General features: G+C 30.9%; 4 protein-coding genes across 10 annotated transcripts; 3 read left to right on the top strand and 1 right to left on the bottom strand.

Annotated features, from left to right (window-relative positions):
* The first annotated feature begins 123 nt into the window (after positions 1-123).
* On the top strand, positions 124-6,563 carry LOC139994100 (uncharacterized). The gene is made up of 4 exons (XM_072016426.1): positions 124-471; positions 736-4,476; positions 4,551-4,764; positions 4,854-6,563. The coding sequence occupies exons 2-4, from the start codon at positions 763-765 to the stop codon at positions 5,054-5,056; spliced, it is 4,131 nt and encodes a 1,376-aa protein (XP_071872527.1). The 5' UTR covers positions 124-471; positions 736-762; the 3' UTR covers positions 5,057-6,563.
* A 102-nt stretch (positions 6,564-6,665) lies between these two features.
* On the bottom strand, positions 6,666-8,624 carry Syx18 (syntaxin 18). 3 transcript variants are annotated; one of them, XM_072016506.1, is made up of 2 exons: positions 8,501-8,624; positions 6,666-7,954 (listed from the first exon to the last, which is right to left on the bottom strand). In XM_072016506.1, the coding sequence occupies exon 2, from the start codon at positions 7,667-7,669 to the stop codon at positions 6,698-6,700; it is 972 nt and encodes a 323-aa protein (XP_071872607.1). In that variant the 5' UTR covers positions 7,670-7,954; positions 8,501-8,624; the 3' UTR covers positions 6,666-6,697. The 3 variants fall into 3 exon arrangements, with proteins under 3 accessions (XP_071872607.1, XP_071872605.1, XP_071872606.1); XM_072016504.1 differs by having other exon boundaries at positions 8,368-8,505; XM_072016505.1 differs by lacking the exon at positions 8,501-8,624 and adding an exon at positions 8,022-8,290.
* Positions 8,458-10,271, top strand: Epsiloncop (coatomer subunit epsilon). Its single transcript, XM_072016507.1, has 3 exons — positions 8,458-8,617; positions 8,817-9,305; positions 9,375-10,271. Exons 1-3 carry the CDS (start codon positions 8,486-8,488, stop codon positions 9,681-9,683), a joined length of 930 nt encoding a protein of 309 aa, XP_071872608.1. The 5' UTR covers positions 8,458-8,485; the 3' UTR covers positions 9,684-10,271.
* Positions 10,272-10,619: 348 nt separating this feature from the next.
* LOC139994110 (poly(A) RNA polymerase gld-2 homolog A) lies at positions 10,620-17,435 on the top strand. Of its 5 annotated transcripts, none has more exons than XM_072016454.1 (12): positions 10,621-11,098; positions 11,539-11,632; positions 12,168-12,311; positions 12,409-12,794; positions 12,875-13,077; positions 13,150-13,433; positions 13,506-13,674; positions 13,767-13,910; positions 13,990-14,118; positions 14,186-14,375; positions 14,462-14,577; positions 14,655-17,435. In XM_072016454.1, the coding sequence occupies exons 3-12, from the start codon at positions 12,171-12,173 to the stop codon at positions 14,816-14,818; spliced, it is 1,926 nt and encodes a 641-aa protein (XP_071872555.1). In that variant the 5' UTR covers positions 10,621-11,098; positions 11,539-11,632; positions 12,168-12,170; the 3' UTR covers positions 14,819-17,435. The 5 variants fall into 5 exon arrangements, with proteins under 5 accessions (XP_071872552.1, XP_071872555.1, XP_071872554.1 ...); XM_072016455.1 differs by lacking the exon at positions 10,621-11,098 and adding an exon at positions 11,161-11,461; XM_072016451.1 differs by having other exon boundaries at positions 10,620-11,098; positions 11,539-12,311.
* Positions 17,436-18,279: the final 844 nt, after the last annotated feature.

Here is an 18,279-nt window from a genome sequence, read left to right as displayed (position 1 = left end):
GGTCAGAAGGAAATTCGTCCACGAATAGCGATTATACGGCATAATATACATTACACCGCTCGTAAGAAGCGACGCAATTGGTCAATTCGTAAATGTGCCTTGTTACCTAGCCGCGAAACCCTGCAAATCTAGAATTACATAATCTATGATTATTAAAAGTGGCGATGGCGTTTTATGGCCTGTATTGCTTTGTGTCTAAAAAGTGGGGTTTTCGTGGTATTTTCTATGGGAGACCGGTATATTAATGTAATTTTTGAGGTTAGTAACAAAAAGAAGTGCGTGATCAAGACGAGTACGAGGTACAAGGTTAGAAAGGGGAAGTGTGAAAGTAGCGGGCAGAAGGAATACATGAGCTCCCGCTTTCGACGGCCGGCGAACATATTTATCTTCGACAGCAAATGTAATATTTTAACAAGGAGGTGCAAATAATTCAACCGAAAAAATACGCCTCATTGTGCGTAATCAATTGTGGTATGTTTCACTTTTTATAACTTGAGATTTCTGAGAAATTTTCGTGATCACATGATGTTCCCGCCGTAACCTTCTATTCTTGTTGTAAACACCGTATTGATATATAGGGTGTCCTTGAATTTCGCTTCGATCTTTTTTTATACTTTATCTCGATTTTTATGAATTAGCAATTTGAATTTATTCGTTTTAAAAAACATAACTTTAAGAGTTATTCATAAGGGGTATTAAATTAATAAATTTTCATTGATATGTTTTTAATTCCAGTATGTTAGTAAAAAAGGAGTAAAAAATATGTCAGAAATAGAAAAGATAGAAAATAGTACAATGGAAAATCAAGATAAATGTTCTGAAAGTTTTGAAAAGAGCAGGGTTATGGTATCTAGTGAAGCCAATAGTTTGAATGAAAGTCAAGATTTTCATCTAATAGATACAAGCGATGATGAATCGCAACGAAATTTAGAAAATACAAAAGATGAAAGAACATTATCTTTTGTCTCTGGTGATAACCCAGAATCAACTTTGAATGAAATAAAACTAACGGCTGAGCATATAGCGAAGCTTGATGTACAGAATGATGATGTTATAAAAGTAGAAGATACGCAAGACGTTGAAGCTATAAAGGAGAAGGAAAAACAGAACATAGAGCCATCTAAAAAAGAAGAGGAGAAAGAGGTTGATGAAAGTAGTACCTTAGAGAATAAAGAAAAATTTTCTGATGATGAAAATGAAGAAATAATACACTGCACACCATCTGAAGCTTCTTCACCATCTAAGAAACAAGGTGGTGCTAATATAATAAGTCTAAAACGTAAAATTGGTTCATTTAATGAACCACCTACAAAAATTTTAAGAACAGCATCTAGGGAAGATGTATCAGTGCCTGAGAAACTAGTACAGGAAGAAGAAGAAAGTTGGAATTCGTTTAAATCTGATGATTCCCATCATGAATTTCCTAAAAATTGCTCCACAAATATCATAATTGCAGAAACTCAGGATGTTGGAGAAGATGACAACATGAAAGAAACAGTAGAATTGTCAATATCAGGTAAAGAAAGAGATAGAGATGAAAACCACCCAGAATTGGAAATGAAAGATTACGAAATAGATAAGAACAAAAATTTTAATGATACATCAAAACTACATCAAGCTATTACAAAGAGAGACCTTAATGAAGAGATATCAGAGGTAAAAAATGTATCACAATCTAATGAAAATAGAGTAATACAGGTTCAAACAAAAGAGAAGGACTGTACATCTTCCCTAAAAACTGTTGCAGTTGAGAAACTAAAATCGGATTTGAATAATAAAAATACAGATATCATTAAACCAATTGAAGCAAAAGATAGTAAGGTAACATACAGTGAAAAAGAAGAAGATAAGGAAAATGGTATTGAGCCTAAAAGAAACATCAGTCCAGAAGAAAACAGTAGCAATGTTCAAGAAATATCAATGTCTAAAGAAGTATGTGAATCTCACTCTAATATGTGTTCTGGGAGCATATCCACATCACGAATGAGCATAGAACTTATATATGATAAAACTACTGTTCACGAAGCTAAGCCGAGATCCAAAGAATTAGTAGAAATTGATGAGGATGGAGAGAAGATAGTATTAGATTCGTCTCAAGAAGATTCTGATGGGAAAACCGAAAGCAAGAATGTCCTAGATAATACAAAGTCTGATACAATATACAAAAGTTGTTACGACAGTAAAAATAGTAGCGAATTTAGTTATAAATCGGTAGAAAATGCCAAAGAATCATCCCTCGATTCGGTCAAATCCAGTGGCAAATTGGTAAACGGAAGTAGTGAATCAAAAAAGTGCGATACCGACAGTACGGCTAGTTTACAATCAGACACGTTTAACGATATGCCAGTTCTTGATAAAGCAGATAACATTTCCACATCCGTACATAATATAAATAAACAAGTTAAATCAATTTCTATACTTAAAGACAGCGATCATGCTGACTTATTAAGTGTAAGTGACAATGAGCCTGATGTTTTTATAGTAGATGATAAAAATAAGTCGAACTCGATTCACAGTAGTTCTATCACAAAAGCCTTACAAATGGAAAAAGAAATTGGTATGTATGTTAGAATGAAATGTTTATTACACATTGATGAAGGTACAAAGGAATTCCTAAGTAAAGAAATCATTGGTGTGCAATGTGAAACTGTTGCTACAGAGTCCACTTTAACCAGACAAAAAAACAATGATACATCTGCTTCATTGGCAGACATTTCTGGGAATGACAATAAGGAAACATCTCCTGGATCAGTAAACAGTAACCCGCAATTATATCAACTAAATCCTTCCAGGCTTTCATTTGCTTCAACAATCAGCTTAAGTTCCGCATCTAGTGCCGCTTCACTAGCAGCCAAGCTTGCGATAAGAGATAGTACACATTTCTCGTTACCGAGAATACCGGCGAAACATGTGAAAAGACACGGCCAAGATATTCATTCGCTGAATGATAAACACGCAATAGACGAAGCGTATGAACGTCTCAGCAAAGAATGGCAAAACAGTCACCTTCTTACAACAACTATTTTAAACTTTGCAAATACCGAACTCACTGGAGTTGATGCATACAATGTTAGCAACGAGAGGATAGATGACCAGTTACAAAAGATTCGGTCTTCTACACCAGAAGTATCACAAGACATAGTTCAGTTACAAACTCCTAAAAGCACAAAGAAGAGCAAAGCAGTAAAAAGGCCAAGAAGTAAAAGCATCAAGTCAGATAATCAGTCGAATGGAGTGAACAAGATTTCAAAGGTATTAAATCTCGCAGAGAGCATTAATACACCGAATAGAAAAAAGAGCAAAACGGAACATACGGATAATATATCGAGCATTATGAATGTTTCAACGAAATCCGAATCGTATATGATAACAGATGAATTAATTGGTAAGGATGTATTCGCTAAATGGTCCGACAATAATTATTATCCCGGTACAGTTATCGATAAAATAAAGACGAAATATAAGGTAAACTTTTATGATGGAAAAAATAAAGTACTTATAGAAGACTTTGTTATACCGATACCGAAAGTTTTGAAAGAGGGTCTATCCGTGTATGCCGCTACCAAGAATTACGATTATGGATCGTGCGGTATAATCGTCAATGTTGAGATTGTAAATAACGAAGTATATTACACAGTAGAGACAGACGAAGGAGAAAAGCTAGAAGTTCAAATTAAGGATCTTTCTTTATCAGCTGACCAAGCTCAAGTGTTGAAAGAAGAAATCAATTTGGGGAATCAAAGTCTTCCATCTACGCCAAAGCATTTAGGGCAAATAACATTAGATAATATGGTTGATGGAAAAAGACGTTCGAAACGAATCGCCACTCCCAGTTTTTCTACTCCTAGATCTAAACTAATTCAGACTCCTACAAATAAAATTGAAGTAGAACCATCTGTATCGGGTGTAACGTCTTCGATTAAAAAAGAGAAGAAGGTACCCTTTGAAAGCGATGGCGTTTCCAGCGACTCTAATGTTTCTGTAAAGGACGAAGTCTTTTCTATTGGAGTACAACCTGAAATAATTGGAACCCCGTATGAGCAAGTTGTAAAAGGACCACAAAATCGAATTAAAAGCAAATCGAGAAGTAAAAAAAAAGTAGACGATGAAGAAACCATTGCAATGTTTGGTCCAATTCCGCGTACAGATTCGAATCTATTTAAAGGCATGTCTTTCCTTCTTACCTGCGCATCTGTAGAGACTATCGATCGATTTCAAGATGATAAAGATTCAGATCCAGGAACAGAAGATGAGATAGAATGGTCAAAAAAGCCTTTTATAAGAGATAGATTAAACAAACAAATAGTGGCAGGTGGCGGAAAAGTCTACACTGACTTCAGTGAAATCCCTCAAGACGAGTACAAAAATACAAAACTAATAACGAACGTGCCAAACACAACTGCGAAGACTCTGTTGTGTCTTTCGGTTGGTATACCCGCTTATAATCATAATTGGATAATAAGATGTTGTCAGGAGGTACGTATTGTAATTCTAGTAGTCTTATACAAAAATTTATTATTTTTGTAGCTTATAATTGTCGTATTTTACAGGGAAAGTTTGTAAATCCAGCAGAAGATGGATTACCAGCGGGATGGAGCTTGGATAAAAATTCATATATTGAAATGTTCCAAAGACAAAGCAACAAACCATTGACTCAGGTTGTTGTGATAATTCCAGTTGTAGAGTCTGAAAAACAATTTGCTCCATTTTGGCGCCAAATTTGTGAAAACGCAGGTGCTGTTATTATATTAGCGGACAAAGCAGGTATGAAAATTTTTTATGATGAAAACTTTGTAAATTGAAAATATAATATTAAGCATTGAGACTAAATAAGACTTTTTATCAATCTTTAGATGTAATGGAAAGTTTTGTACAAGGAACTGTAGTTCTTACAAATAGTTTGTGCCCATCCTGGGCAGTGGAGAAGGCTAATAAACTACAAATTCCATTACTTTCTACAACATGGATTGTCCAATGTTTGATAGAAGGGAAATTTTGTCCGTATGATGCAAGTGTTCGTTATAAATATAATTATAAAAAAAATTTGGTACATTAAATGATCGAGAATTTACATCTATTATCTCGGAAGCAGGTGAGATCCTGTTTTTGTAAATTACAAAAATCTCTTACTTTTACTGTATCATTCTAAATATATTTGATAAGTGGAAAATATTATTTCTCTCGTTGTCAGACACTTTAAAGCACATCTATTTGTTTATACATTTATCAATTGCAAAGTACTACTACTAGTTTAAAACTATTATTTTAATAGTTTTCCAGTGTTAAAAATCTTTTGATAGGTGTCTGATAGAAGAATTAAATTAAGATCCTTAAATGAAATATGTTATGTAAAGTTAGTTTATGTTCAAAAATATTGAAACATGTTTTATATAATAACACTGTATACTGTATGAATATTTGGTGTAAAGATTTCTCTTTTTGTGATTTCTTATTATACAGAACTTACATATGCTTATTACGCCGTATTGTTTATCACTTTAAAAAAAAGGTAGAGTTAGAATTTTGTAACATTTTGTATAAATAAAATTCTAGATCAAAAATGACTTTTGTAAAAAAAGAAAGCAAAAAGCAAATGAATTGTAAACAAAAATTTTAAAAAACGTTCCATAATTAATTTATAATCGCAATTTATGCGATTCCATATTATTATTTCATTTACATCAAAATTTTTTATGCTGACAAGATTGTTTTAAGTATCGTTTTGCGAGAGGCAAAAAGATATACAAATATAATATAACTAGAAATCTAATAATAATTCATATTTACATTAATGTTGTAAATAACTGGATATTGTTTTTTCCATATTAGCTCATTCACTATAATCAAACAACGCATTTAATTATACACGAATTATTATTATATTTCAAGAGCAATTTTCTCCTCATATTTACATAGGTAATTATTTGTTTCTAAAAAACAAGACAAACTTTGCGTTATCAGGAAATAGGCAGTTTGCTATAAGAATTATTTTTGTATTAAGACATGGTTCTAATTTGAGTTTATTAGTTTTTATTTGAGAAATTCACAGCAAATATTAAAATAACTCTGTAAATCAAAGTTAATAATGGGTGGTGTATCCTGTAAATATTTTTTTACATAAAATTATAGTGACAGATCGTAAAACCTATTTACATTACACTTTTTATGTACTGGATATATATCCCATCAGTAAGGAATTTATAGAACTCTTATTACTTATTCATAGCGGGTATATGTTCAGTAAAAAAACAAATATCAAGCAGGTTGCCTCTAAATACTTCAAAGTAAGATAGCATAAATGATCTTTAAGTGATAAAAGGTACAAGAGAATGTATCTTATATGAGCGTTTGCGATATTTTCATTAATTTACAGAATGACTTTCTGTTAAACCAAATATCAATAGGACAACAAAAAAAAGAAAAAAGAGAAGAAATTGTATGTGGCAGTTGCACATGTGCGAATGTGTATATATAAGTAAATATATACTACAAATTTTATTATGTAAGATGTAGCTATTATGTAAAATGTTTGGGGATAAAATACAGTGACATATTTTGGCAAATATTTTGTTCATTTTCATTAACAATCTAGTAGGACATATAAGTATTATGCATATTAGTATTTCACATATAGTACAACGACCTTCAGGAATATGTACAAACAATTATAATAAAATAACACATTCACTTCTTTATTTTAAGGATTATACCAATCAAGAAATAACAGAGAGAATGACATAACTAGAAGAAAGAAAAGAATCCACACTCGAAGCCCGGCATTCCTTTGAATCGCTTGCCTAATTTGCTCATTAGCATCTTTTACATTTTCCGTCGATCCAACGACATTCGTCATTAAACGATCTAAGTCCTTGTCTTGATCCAATACTTTTTCTGTGAATATTTCTTGAAGTTCTGCTATATGTACAACTTTACTTTCTATTTGTTTCACTTCTTCCGTTAATGTGTTAAGTTCATTATATAGTTGCTTGTTTTCTGCCTCTAAGGTCTGTATATCCTCAGGCGATATTTTTTCTTCATACATCAGTGAATTTACATCACCATTCATTTCTTGTATTTTCATAGCACTAGATTTATTAGAATCAATTTTATTTTCCTTATCTTCAGTTTCATTTGTGTTTAAGCTAGGTTTTTCCACTTTAGGTTGTATCTGTTTGATAGGCTTTGTATCCAACTCTAGTTTGGCAATTTTTCTTACCTCTATCGCTCTTTTTACTTGTATTGCTTTCTGTTCTGAGTAGATCTTACAAACATTCTTTAGGTAATCCTCAATTAATAATAACATAATTTCTCTGTGTTCTAAGTTTTGTGGAGAAACTTCAGAACCTGCTATTTCTCTTCTTAAATCCTTGATTAATTGAGAACAAGTACTCATTATTTTTTGTGCACCAATATCGATTTTATCACGATCTCCATCTGACATACTTGGTACATTTGACAAATAGTTTGAAAAGTTTAGGTATGCTTTACGGTTTTCCAATAGGAATTCACGTAATTTGGAAATTTGTGCAACAACACCTTGAGCTTTAATAAAAAAGGCACTTTTATTCTTTGCCCTTTTTAGGTTCCGTGTATTATCATTAATTCCTAATGCTTTGTTACGAAGACTAACAGTTTGCACGCTTACTTTAAATAGTGTACTAACATCCATTTTTAATTGTTATTTAAATTAACTTTTTCATATATTTGGTAAAAAAAAAGAATATCTTATTTTACGTTCACCAATAGCAGCTTTATAGCATCCAATAGAAGAAGACAAAGTTTAAAATAAAACTAATTGTAATTTTTGGGTCATACAGAAATTGGTATATATAATAGTTTATAAAATTTATATATGATAATGTCCTCTCATATCCCAATAAAATTGTTTATCTTACTTTATAAAGTTCATTGCTGTAAACTGCATTTTATGCTGTAAACTATCACAATGCTTAACCTAAAAATAAAAAAGATCTTAAAGATACGAAAAATTACATCGCTTAAACAATTAAAAAAGAATGTACCATTAATGCGATAAATAACTTAATATGTATAGGCGTAGAATACTATAATGAAGCCATTGCAATTGTCTCATTTACTAGCTCAATGACAAAACAAATTGTATTATGACTTTTGAAATAATAATTTATAATTCGTATACACAATCGTTTGTATACAATATAATTAATATATTTGCATATATTCTATTTTACAATTTTTTACGATATTTAAAAACAGACATTCCAGAAAATATGTTAAGGATACGATAAACAGAAAATACTAAATTTAATCATTAATGCACGAAACTGTATTTAAAATCGAAGAACGTATACTTGAATTAACTCGTCTAAGTTAAAAGAAAAAACTAACCTTAAAATTTGGAAAAAAATGATCAAATTGAAAAAATATATAAAATTGAATTATTCTCATGGAACGAAGTAGTCGGTATTGCAGTACACGATTTTTGAAAACCGGAACACGTAGCTGAATGAAACAGTATTACCGAAATGACAAGATGGCACGTCAGCAGCAAGCAGACGTCGACGAACTTTTCGACGTGAAAAATCACTTTTATATTGGAAACTATCAGCAATGTATCAACGAAGCACAAAAAATAAAGGTTTGTTTGTTCAAAGTACATTTCCTTGAAACGATATCCGTGCTTCTTCTCTTTATTAAAGGTATTTTTTGCAATACCATCAAAACGAATTATTTTACTCTTTATTTCCATGATGCTAATCTAATTTTTATCCATACATGTTAAAAATAAATTCTAGGTACTTAAAATAGAATGTTAATATCATTTTTTGTTTTTATAGTCATCTTCGCCAGAGGTGACGATGGAACGAGATGTATTCCTCTATCGTGCGTACATAGCGCAACGAAAATTCCGTGTTGTGCTAGATGAAATTAATAATTCTTCCCCTCCTGATTTACAACCACTGAAAATGTTGGCGGATTATTTTGCGAATCCTGCTCGCAGAGAGGCGATTGTCACCGAATTGCAACAAGCGACCAACCGCGCTGATTATGATAATCATAACTTCCTAATCGTTGCTGCAACCATCTATTATCACGAAAAGAACTTAGAGGCGGCACTTAGGATACTTCGTAATGTAGATCACTTAGAATGTCTAGCCCTAACGCTACAGATTTACTTAAAAATGGATCGGTTAGATCTCGCAAAAAAAGAGTTGCTAACTATGCAGGAGAAAGATGATGATGCGACTCTGACACAACTAGCACAGGCATGGCTAAATATAAGCAGTGGCGGAGATAAGTTACAAGATGCTTATTACATATTTCAAGTACGATCATATATGTATTGCATGAAATGTTCAGTTAGAAGGCAATTTATTAATGTATTATGATTTTAGGATATGATAGATAAACATTCCAGTACGAGTATGCTATTAAATGGTCAAGCTACTTGTTTCATTGGGCTAGCTAAATACGAAGAAGCTGAAACAGCTTTGCAAGAATCTTTGGACAAAGATAGTAACAATCCAGACACTTTAATCAATATGATTGTCCTTTCTCAGCATATGGGAAAGCCGCCTGAAGTTGCTAATCGTTATTTGAGTCAACTGAAAGATTCACATTTGGAACATCCATTTGTTAAAGAGTATTTACAGAAAGAGATAGAATTTCAAAGGCTCAGGAAACAGTATTCTTCATCCACCTAAATCGTACCGAATCATAGCATTTTATGAAGTAAGGTTTAAACAGAAGTATCGAAAACAATGTAATAATACAAATTCTAGATGCAAAGTGCTATGAGGTTAGAGTGCTATTGCAGGGTAAAACGCACTTCTACATGAATTCCAGTCCTTGTTCTCTGTAGAGGAGTATTCATTTTCTTTTTTTTCAGTTTAGTGATTTTATACGAGATATTTCACTTTTGCATGAAATTTTTACAGTAATTGGCAAATAAAAAAGATAGATGAACGAAACTATTTACAATTTTTACATATATAATTAAGAAGACGTATAAAAGAAATATAATTAGATATCCAATCTTCATCCACTCTCTCAATAAAATATTTATAAGAATTAACAATATGGCTGCCATTTTATATTACAGTTATAAGACAAATCTATGAAACAAATATCAGATAAAATTTCAATTTGCATGCATTTTGACATACATTAAACGAGAATGTATGTGTTAATACAAATTTCATCTCATATATTATTACAGTATAACGACTTATTCCATATATGGATAAACTGATAACAAAAAGAAGCATGAAATATACATTCAACTAAATGAATTTACTACTATTTTCCTTCTTATTATAAGTAGATTACAAATGTTTATGCAAATTCATATTTTTCTGAACGCTTTGTAAGTGTTATAAGTAGATTGCAAATTCTTATGATTAATACAAAATTTAAAGATGCAAAACTACACAGAATTGATACAACACATAAAGACGTATAGAATATCCAAAGTAAAATATATATATTTTCATAGGTAAAACGAATCTTTATTTAAATTCTTTTTTAATTATGTTCATAAAAATATAAATTTGCATATCCGCAGTCTAGTCATAACTTTGCACATTTTATATTATATTTTATTTTGAATTTTATATATTATACGTAAATTCTATATACTTCTACTCTTTAATAAATGCATAACATCCGGTAGTCTAATTATAGATAAAATAATCGAACGATCGGCAACTTTTCTCATTGCTCCTTTGGTAAGTCACGATTTCTTCTAATGCCATCTGACGTTGCGTTTCGTAAATATCTAGTGTCAAGTCGAAAAACGTTTATTACATGGAAGAATTCGAAAATTTAAACGGGCAAGTTTAGTAAGTCGGAATGCGTTAGAAGTGTCAAGACTCTCGTGCAAATCCCTAAGACGTGATCACCGCAGGAAAATACGTATTTCGTTGTTTTGAAGACCGTATATCATTTAGTGGATTCCGGCGGGAGATACAATCGTGAGACCAAGGCACTTTTGAATATCATATCGTTCTCTATTAATCACTTGAGAACGATCAGGAATTACAGATCCGTGGGTTTTTTTCTTAGAGAAATATCGCGTTAGATCGAGAACAGATCTTTGTAACATGGCGACTCAGAATAGGTATATCATCAATTTCTGATTATATTATTAAAATGACGGTGAATGCTAATGCTAGTCTATAATTGTCCATAATTTTGGTCACTGTTGTTGCATCGTCTTTATCGGTTTACCGATTCTTCTAATTTTTTTACTTTTCTTAACTAACCATTTTTCCTGTTATTTACACGATAGGTAGTTTTTTTCTGTATATGATTCGTATCAAATATAACTGATTGTGGTACCTCTGTGTATTAAATATAATCTATAATCATCGTTACGTGTTTAGAGACAATTTTCTAATTATGTAGTGTTATTACATATCAGTGTCTAACCTATAATATAGAAAATTTTTACGTAGTAAATATTATATAGATACATAGATTGGTATACAAGAATTAGTAGTAAAATTATTATATTCGAATCGATGATGAATTTTGTTAATGATTCTTTTGTGTTTTCAGGAATGCACTTTGCAAGTCGTGAATTTAGACCCTTTGCTAAGAATTCGAAAAATAGAAGTGTTCAATATTTAAACGTCACAACGGCCGACCAAAAGTACTATCTACTGTTGAAATTAAATAATAATAAACGAGATACAATAAGAGAATCGAGTTCATGTTCAAATAATTAGAAGGGAATTTATTGAAGGTCGTAGAGAAATGAGATATATTAAAATATAAGATACATGGTTTATATTTGAAGTGTTCTCCTGGAATTTATGTTATTTGTTCGACTATTACTCAAACAGTTAATATTTTGCATTAATTTAACTTATTTCTTTACAAATTATATTTAAAATGTTTAGATATATTCTATATATCCAATGAAAAAATACAACAGGAAAAGGTTGAATTTGTGAATGATAAATGTATAGCTATATTTTTTTGTTAATGAATTTTATTTTCAAATCAAAATTTATTACAAATTTATGTAAATAATACTCACGTATTTAGTGCATTATATAGTATAATACTTGCCTTGTTAAGAAGTACAAAAGTTCCTCTAGATTTAAGTACTATATTTTGTAGCATTTTATATATTTATTTTGACTATGTATCATACTGTGTATCCACCACAAATAATGGTGCAGATAATGGGTGGCCAACAGGCAAATGGACAGTGTCCACCAATTCAACCACATACAATGCACATTCATGGTGCAAGTGCATTCCATCAAGCAGAATATATGAAATATCACACAGATGCTTGCTCTCAGAACAGACATATGATTCAAGTATGTTCTTAAGTTTATTATATATAACAAATTTCTAAATATTAATGTATTCCAATAATGGATTAAATGCTTTTGAGTACAAGCGGTATTCTTGCAGACAGGATCTTATCCATTGGAGCTATTGATGGGGGTTGAGATACCATCTTTAAGGCATGTGGATTATATGCAGTCAAATAATGGCACACAACGAGGACACTGGCAGAGACATGTAAATACATCCAACAACACATCTCTTATACCTTCTCCACATTTTACTTTTAGACCAAACAATAATGGTTTGGCAAATAAAAAATCAAACTGGTATAATAAATTGAGTAAAAGAACTTCCTTTCGAGAGTCTTTCGTAAATAACGAAAAATACGGCAGTGATAGCGGCTTCAGTTCACGATCTCCCACACCGAATAAACATCACATCGATAGCAGTCGAACAGAGAGCTCGGATGAACGAGATTCTGTAATTTCCTCGGTAGAACAAAGTATGAAGTGAGTATTATTCATTTAAATAAATAAAAAACAATTAGATCGGTTATAGGTAATATCATTTTTCAATATATAAAAATCAGGAAATTATTCTCTTACAGAAAATCACACAAGATACTTCCAAGTAGTGTTACAAACAACAGAGTAGTGCAATATGGTATAATTTCAAATAGTCCTATGCACCAATATTATCAGAATCAAAGATCTATTAATTGCTATCCCGCTACTATGTCAACATCTAGGAGTCAAGTACAAACGTATCAGAATAAAAGAAGGTATCATTCAGGTATGTTCATATTGATAATACACTAAATGAATAAGAAATAAATTATACTTCAGAAATAAATTATAATTCTAGGAAGGAACAGTCCACCTCCTCAAAGATCACCTAGAAATAAAAGATACATGGGATTCTTATCGCCCAATTATCATGTGTTTCCTAGATACGGAATTGCTCCAGATCGATTTTTAGCTAGATCACATTTAGTTGAAGTAACTCGTACACCGGACGACTTACTTATTGGATCGATTTGGGATAGACTTTCGAAAGAAATCTGGTCAAAATTTATGTTAAATCAACAGACTGAGATCGTTTATAGGAACAAGATGATGCTTTGGAGATATCTTTATGTTTATATTAAGGTAATATATGACTATTTGATTCTGACTCGTTTACCTATGAATGGATATTTAAGTTGAGGTAATCATTTTCAGACTGCTTTTCCAAAATATGGTTTATTCTTGGTTGGCTCTACGATGAATGGTTTTGGGTCTGATAATAGTGATGTTGACATGTGCCTTTTAGTGAGGCATACAGAAATGGATCAAAGGAACGAGGCTATTGGGCATTTAGAACAAATATTAAAATGCCTTAAGAGATGTGGTATGTTAGTTTAAGTATTAGTTTCACATTGGGTAGCAGATATTAATTTTATATCAATTCGAATTAATCAAATAACCTTTTTGTACTAACAGATTTTATAGAACAATTAGAACTTATACAAGCAAAGGTGCCAATTCTAAAGTTCTACGATTCAATACAAAATTTAGAAGTTGATTTAAATTGTAATAACGCTGTTGGCATTCGGAATACTCATCTTCTTTACTGTTATTCTCGGAGTAAGATGATTATTATATAAAAGATATTTTGTTTATGTACAGTGTTTTAATTTCTGAAATTATTTTCACTATTTTGCAGTTGATTGGAGGGTGAGACCATTAGTACTTGTGGTTAAACTTTGGGCTCAATCTCAGAATATCAACGATGCCAAGAACATGACAATATCCAGTTATTCCTTAGTTCTTATGGTCATTCATTTTTTGCAGTGTATGTATTGGATTTACATTGTATGATACTAATATATATATATATATATTCTTTATTCTTTTTTTAGGTGGTGTTAATCCACCAGTTTTACCATGTTTACATTCACTTTATAAGGGCAAATTCGCACCACATACAGACATTCATTGCATAGATATCCAAGAAGAATTGAACATTCCAGTTTCCATACTTCGGCCTAAGAATCGACAAACTTTAGGGGAATTGTTTGTGGAATTTTTTCGTTATTACGTCATGTTCGAGTAAGTACAAAAAAGATATATATATATATATATATTAGAGTATATTTCCATAAAATAAAAGTTTAAATAAAATAAAATTCAATCAGTTTCAATCAGTATGCGATATCAGTTCGGCTGGCAAATAAAATAGCAATAGAAGAATGTCGAAGGGCACGATCTTATAAAAATGACCCTCATCAATGGAAATATCTATGTATCGAAGGTGAGTTATATGATAATTTAAAAACTACTAGAGAAAAAAAGATGTTCTGTACTCATGGAATTTCTACATATTTACAGAACCATTCGATCTAACTAACACTGCTAGATCAGTTTATGATCCTGATGTTTTTGCAAGGATTAAACACGTCTTTGATTGTACATACCAAAACTTAAAAGAGCATCATGATTTAGCCAGGATATTCATCAAGGTGGATTCTACTTCACCCTATATCGTGACGTAATCACGTTTGTGCAGGCCGGTACAAAAATACTCACATTATCTAGTATAATTTTATATTTGAAAAACGGTTTATTTTTGCAATTGGCCTCTTTCGATATAATTCGAGGCAATTCGACTGATACCACTTGAGATAAAAGAGTACAATGAGGTAATTTTACACTTACCTAGAGCTAATATGCTCGTATCTTGTGATAATAGCCTGCGCTTTCGTGCAACGGCTCATCTGTTGCGTTTATAAGCTCGAGTTTTTCTCTTGTCTTGTTTCGTTTCTGTTTTATTTGCTTTTTATAAACATATAAAACTTCTTACAGAGAGCTCTAATGCAATAAAAATAGAATATTCATAAACTTCCTTTAAACATTTAATATGAAAATGCAATGGCATCCGCGACTCGATATAAAATGATCCTAAATCAAATCGAATATTCGATAGTAGCAATTGTATGTATATGAATGAAACACTTTTTTTTGTACAAAAACATTATTATCGTTTTCAGAATCTTTTCAAGTTCACTTCGGTTCATATGCGTTTTTATATATAAAGTTTTTTTTCTCTTTTTCAAAATTCTTAAATACGAAAATACGGTGCCTTACACTTATAGGCTACTATAATTTATTCGATACGTAGCCTCCTATTGATCTAAAAAGTATGATGCAAAGGTCTTAATTGCCCTTGAGAATTACTTCTAGTAAAAATCAAAATGGGTTCAATGCAATGTAAAAAATGAAAGAAAAAAGCATATATGTAAAATTAGAAGAATGACACGTCATCGAATTTTCTTTCGACTATATAAAATATTTATATGCAAGATGAAAAGTACTTATTCTTAATTTAATAAACATAGAGAACTTAAATTTACACATAAAAAAGCATTTTAAAAAATATCTCCTTGAGATAATGAAAAAAAATTAAAAAGCAAAAAAGATAAAAAATTATTGTTCGAGAAAAGGAAAAAATAAAAAAAATATAAAAATAAAAAAAAAAGATGTTAACTAGATGTACATCAATATTGTCAACAATAACAGCAAAAGATTAGTTAAAATCAATTGGTCATCTTATTAACATTAATGATTAAATTCCGATTATTTATATCATGTGCCAAAAAAATAAATTACTTTCGTCTTTACTTCGTGATTCACGTATTCTACCCGATATGTACTTGTTGAAGAAAAAATATTCTCTATAAATAATTATATATTAAAAAAATTTACAAGTAGACTGAACATCACTAGTATATTATATATTATTATATTTGCAATAGCGTTTCTTCTAAGGTGAATCAATCATTAAAGTTCCTATTTTCAATTTAAAAAGAATTAAAAATCTTTTATTCCAGTTCTAGTCTCATTTTGACTAGTCTTTCATATGAAAAATAACATATTAGATATTTAACATAATGTATAATAAAAACATAAGGCTGTGTTAACAGTATAAAACCTGTGAAATGCTGTGTACAATCTTTGGGCCTGTGCAAATTGAAATATGTTATTTATAAATCAAATATTAAAATTAACGATTTGTTAAAGAAAAAAAGTAATTATTTTTGTCAAATTTTTCTTTCGTATGTACTGAACGATTTAGTCCAATTTTCGAATGATTAGCGTAAACAATGTATGTCATATGTATATTGGCAGGCCTAATATATTTTTCTAATTAATTTACCTATTTTTGTAACTGATATAAAATGAAAACTAAATAGTGTTAAGTATCTTCTTTTGCTCAACTGGAAATCCATAATCTCGTTTTTTGTCAATTCTACGCACATGTTATACAAAATTTTAAGGCGATAATATCAAATTTTTGTAATTTAGATTTTGTTGTTAAATAAAAACTATTTATATACACATAGAATGTGACCATTAATTAATCATATTATTATAAAATTTTATCGAAAGATTAACTTTAATCGAAAAGTGGTATACAACATGTGAGACTTTATAGGTTAGAAACGAATGAAATAAATTTGTTGTTTCTTTTCAAATTAAATTTATTCATTTTCTTAAGATTTCACAAGGAATTTCCATACTATATTCTGCAGTTAGCGGTGCGCTGTTGGTCGGAAAGAAGAAAAGAAAACAATTTTGCGTCATATAATGTGTTGTCTTCCTTTTTTTCTCTCATTCTTAATTTTTTATGTGAGTCAATTATCAAATTCATTACCGCGAGAAGCCAGTATAAACAGAAAATAGAGAAAAAAGAAAAATAAAGTAGCAGGGGGTATATGAAGGTAAAAAAAGAACAAAAAAGAAGAAAGTATCTAAATTAAAAAAATTAGCAGATAGAACGATGCTTTAGTCAGTACATTAGAACTAATAAAATACTTTGAACACTAAATGGACTACTTCATACCGTTATAGATAAGAATAATATTCAAAATCCAAGTAATTTCTTGTTTTTTTCAGTATTCTTTTTTTCAAAATTGCAGTTGCCTGCATCTTAAAGATGCTGTTAAAGGATTGTAATGTTAATGATTGGAATCAACATTCCCATTTTTTCCCTCTTTATCTTTTTTTCAGAGTACATTGTCTTAATTGTTTCAATGTACATTGTGATTCGTTACTTTTTTAGTCATTCATCTGCAAGTCGTATAAAAGAAAAAACACAAATACTGAATGAAATTGTTTTTTTTCATTCTTGCGCGCTCTCTCGACCCCTGCGGTAAATAAAATATATACAATATATATACCGGTCTAAGCAGAAAAGATAGAAATTAATTAACATGATCAAAAATTAATAGGATTCCTTATCGGATAGCGTAATGTAATTATCACGCCAAGCTTCTGAGAAAGGATTCCTCCTTCACGATGATACTCAAGTGTCGGCCTCATACTGTTTGACGACAATTCGATCGGCAACGTCTCATCGATGATGGTAGTTTTTGTCGGTTAAAGGACAAGCCAATGATAAGGATGGTCTTGTACAGTCATTCTTTTCTTATTATTGACGTTGTCGCGTGTCCACGCGTTGCAAGAACCGTACTTTTTCTGTTGTGATTTTCTTTCGCAGCTTACAAGATAGTGATCGAAAGAGGTCTATATGAACCATCAAAAAACACGATATTTTTGGGGTCCTGTGAAATCTCTATAGGGGCGTAATTCGTTTGTCTCTTTCTCTTTCCTTCCCTTGGCAGTAGTTATTCATCCTATACCTTTTCTAAGGAAATGTCAAAAAGACACGTAACGCGTTTATCAGAGCCAATATAATGCACTCCAAATCTTTTCTCTTTTCCATTCTTCACATTTTCGATAGCAAATTAAACATTCGCAAACAATACCATTTCCCCTTTGTTTTCTGGTTTGTCGTTTAGAGATTCGTTTAGTATTTTTGTACGTTTTTTAGCTAATACGCTATCTTGGCACACTTTTCGAATTTGGTCAAGTCATGAAGCGTTACACGTCCCGTATCTCTTTCTTCCTTTTTTCCTTTATTATCGTTACATTTTTTTGTGTTTTTGGTATTTTG

The sequence above is a fragment of the Bombus fervidus genome, chromosome 14 (genome assembly GCF_041682495.2).
Source record: "Bombus fervidus isolate BK054 chromosome 14, iyBomFerv1, whole genome shotgun sequence".
Taxonomy (NCBI): Eukaryota; Metazoa; Arthropoda; class Insecta; order Hymenoptera; family Apidae; genus Bombus; species Bombus fervidus.
This window is presented reverse-complemented; position numbering and strand designations above follow the sequence as displayed.

Bases quoted from the DNA above. Each gene is read 5' to 3' on its own strand.
- LOC139994100 (XM_072016426.1), top strand. From the start codon at position 763: ATGTCAGAAATAGAAAAGATAGAAAATAGTACAATGGAAAATCAAGAT. The intron at 4,477-4,550 runs GTACGTATTGTA...CGTATTTTACAG, and splicing joins TAATAAGATGTTGTCAGGAG to GGAAAGTTTGTAAATCCAGC. The intron at 4,765-4,853 runs GTATGAAAATTT...ATCAATCTTTAG, and splicing joins TATATTAGCGGACAAAGCAG to ATGTAATGGAAAGTTTTGTA.
- Syx18 (XM_072016506.1), bottom strand. From the start codon at position 7,669: ATGGATGTTAGTACACTATTTAAAGTAAGCGTGCAAACTGTTAGTCTT.
- Epsiloncop (XM_072016507.1), top strand. From the start codon at position 8,486: ATGAAACAGTATTACCGAAATGACAAGATGGCACGTCAGCAGCAAGCA. The intron at 8,618-8,816 runs GTTTGTTTGTTC...TTGTTTTTATAG, and splicing joins ACGAAGCACAAAAAATAAAG to TCATCTTCGCCAGAGGTGAC. The intron at 9,306-9,374 runs GTACGATCATAT...TTATGATTTTAG, and splicing joins ATGCTTATTACATATTTCAA to GATATGATAGATAAACATTC.
- LOC139994110 (XM_072016451.1), top strand. From the start codon at position 12,129: ATGTATCATACTGTGTATCCACCACAAATAATGGTGCAGATAATGGGT. The intron at 13,434-13,505 runs GTAATATATGAC...AATCATTTTCAG, and splicing joins ATCTTTATGTTTATATTAAG to ACTGCTTTTCCAAAATATGG. The intron at 14,119-14,185 runs GTATGTATTGGA...TTCTTTTTTTAG, and splicing joins GGTCATTCATTTTTTGCAGT to GTGGTGTTAATCCACCAGTT.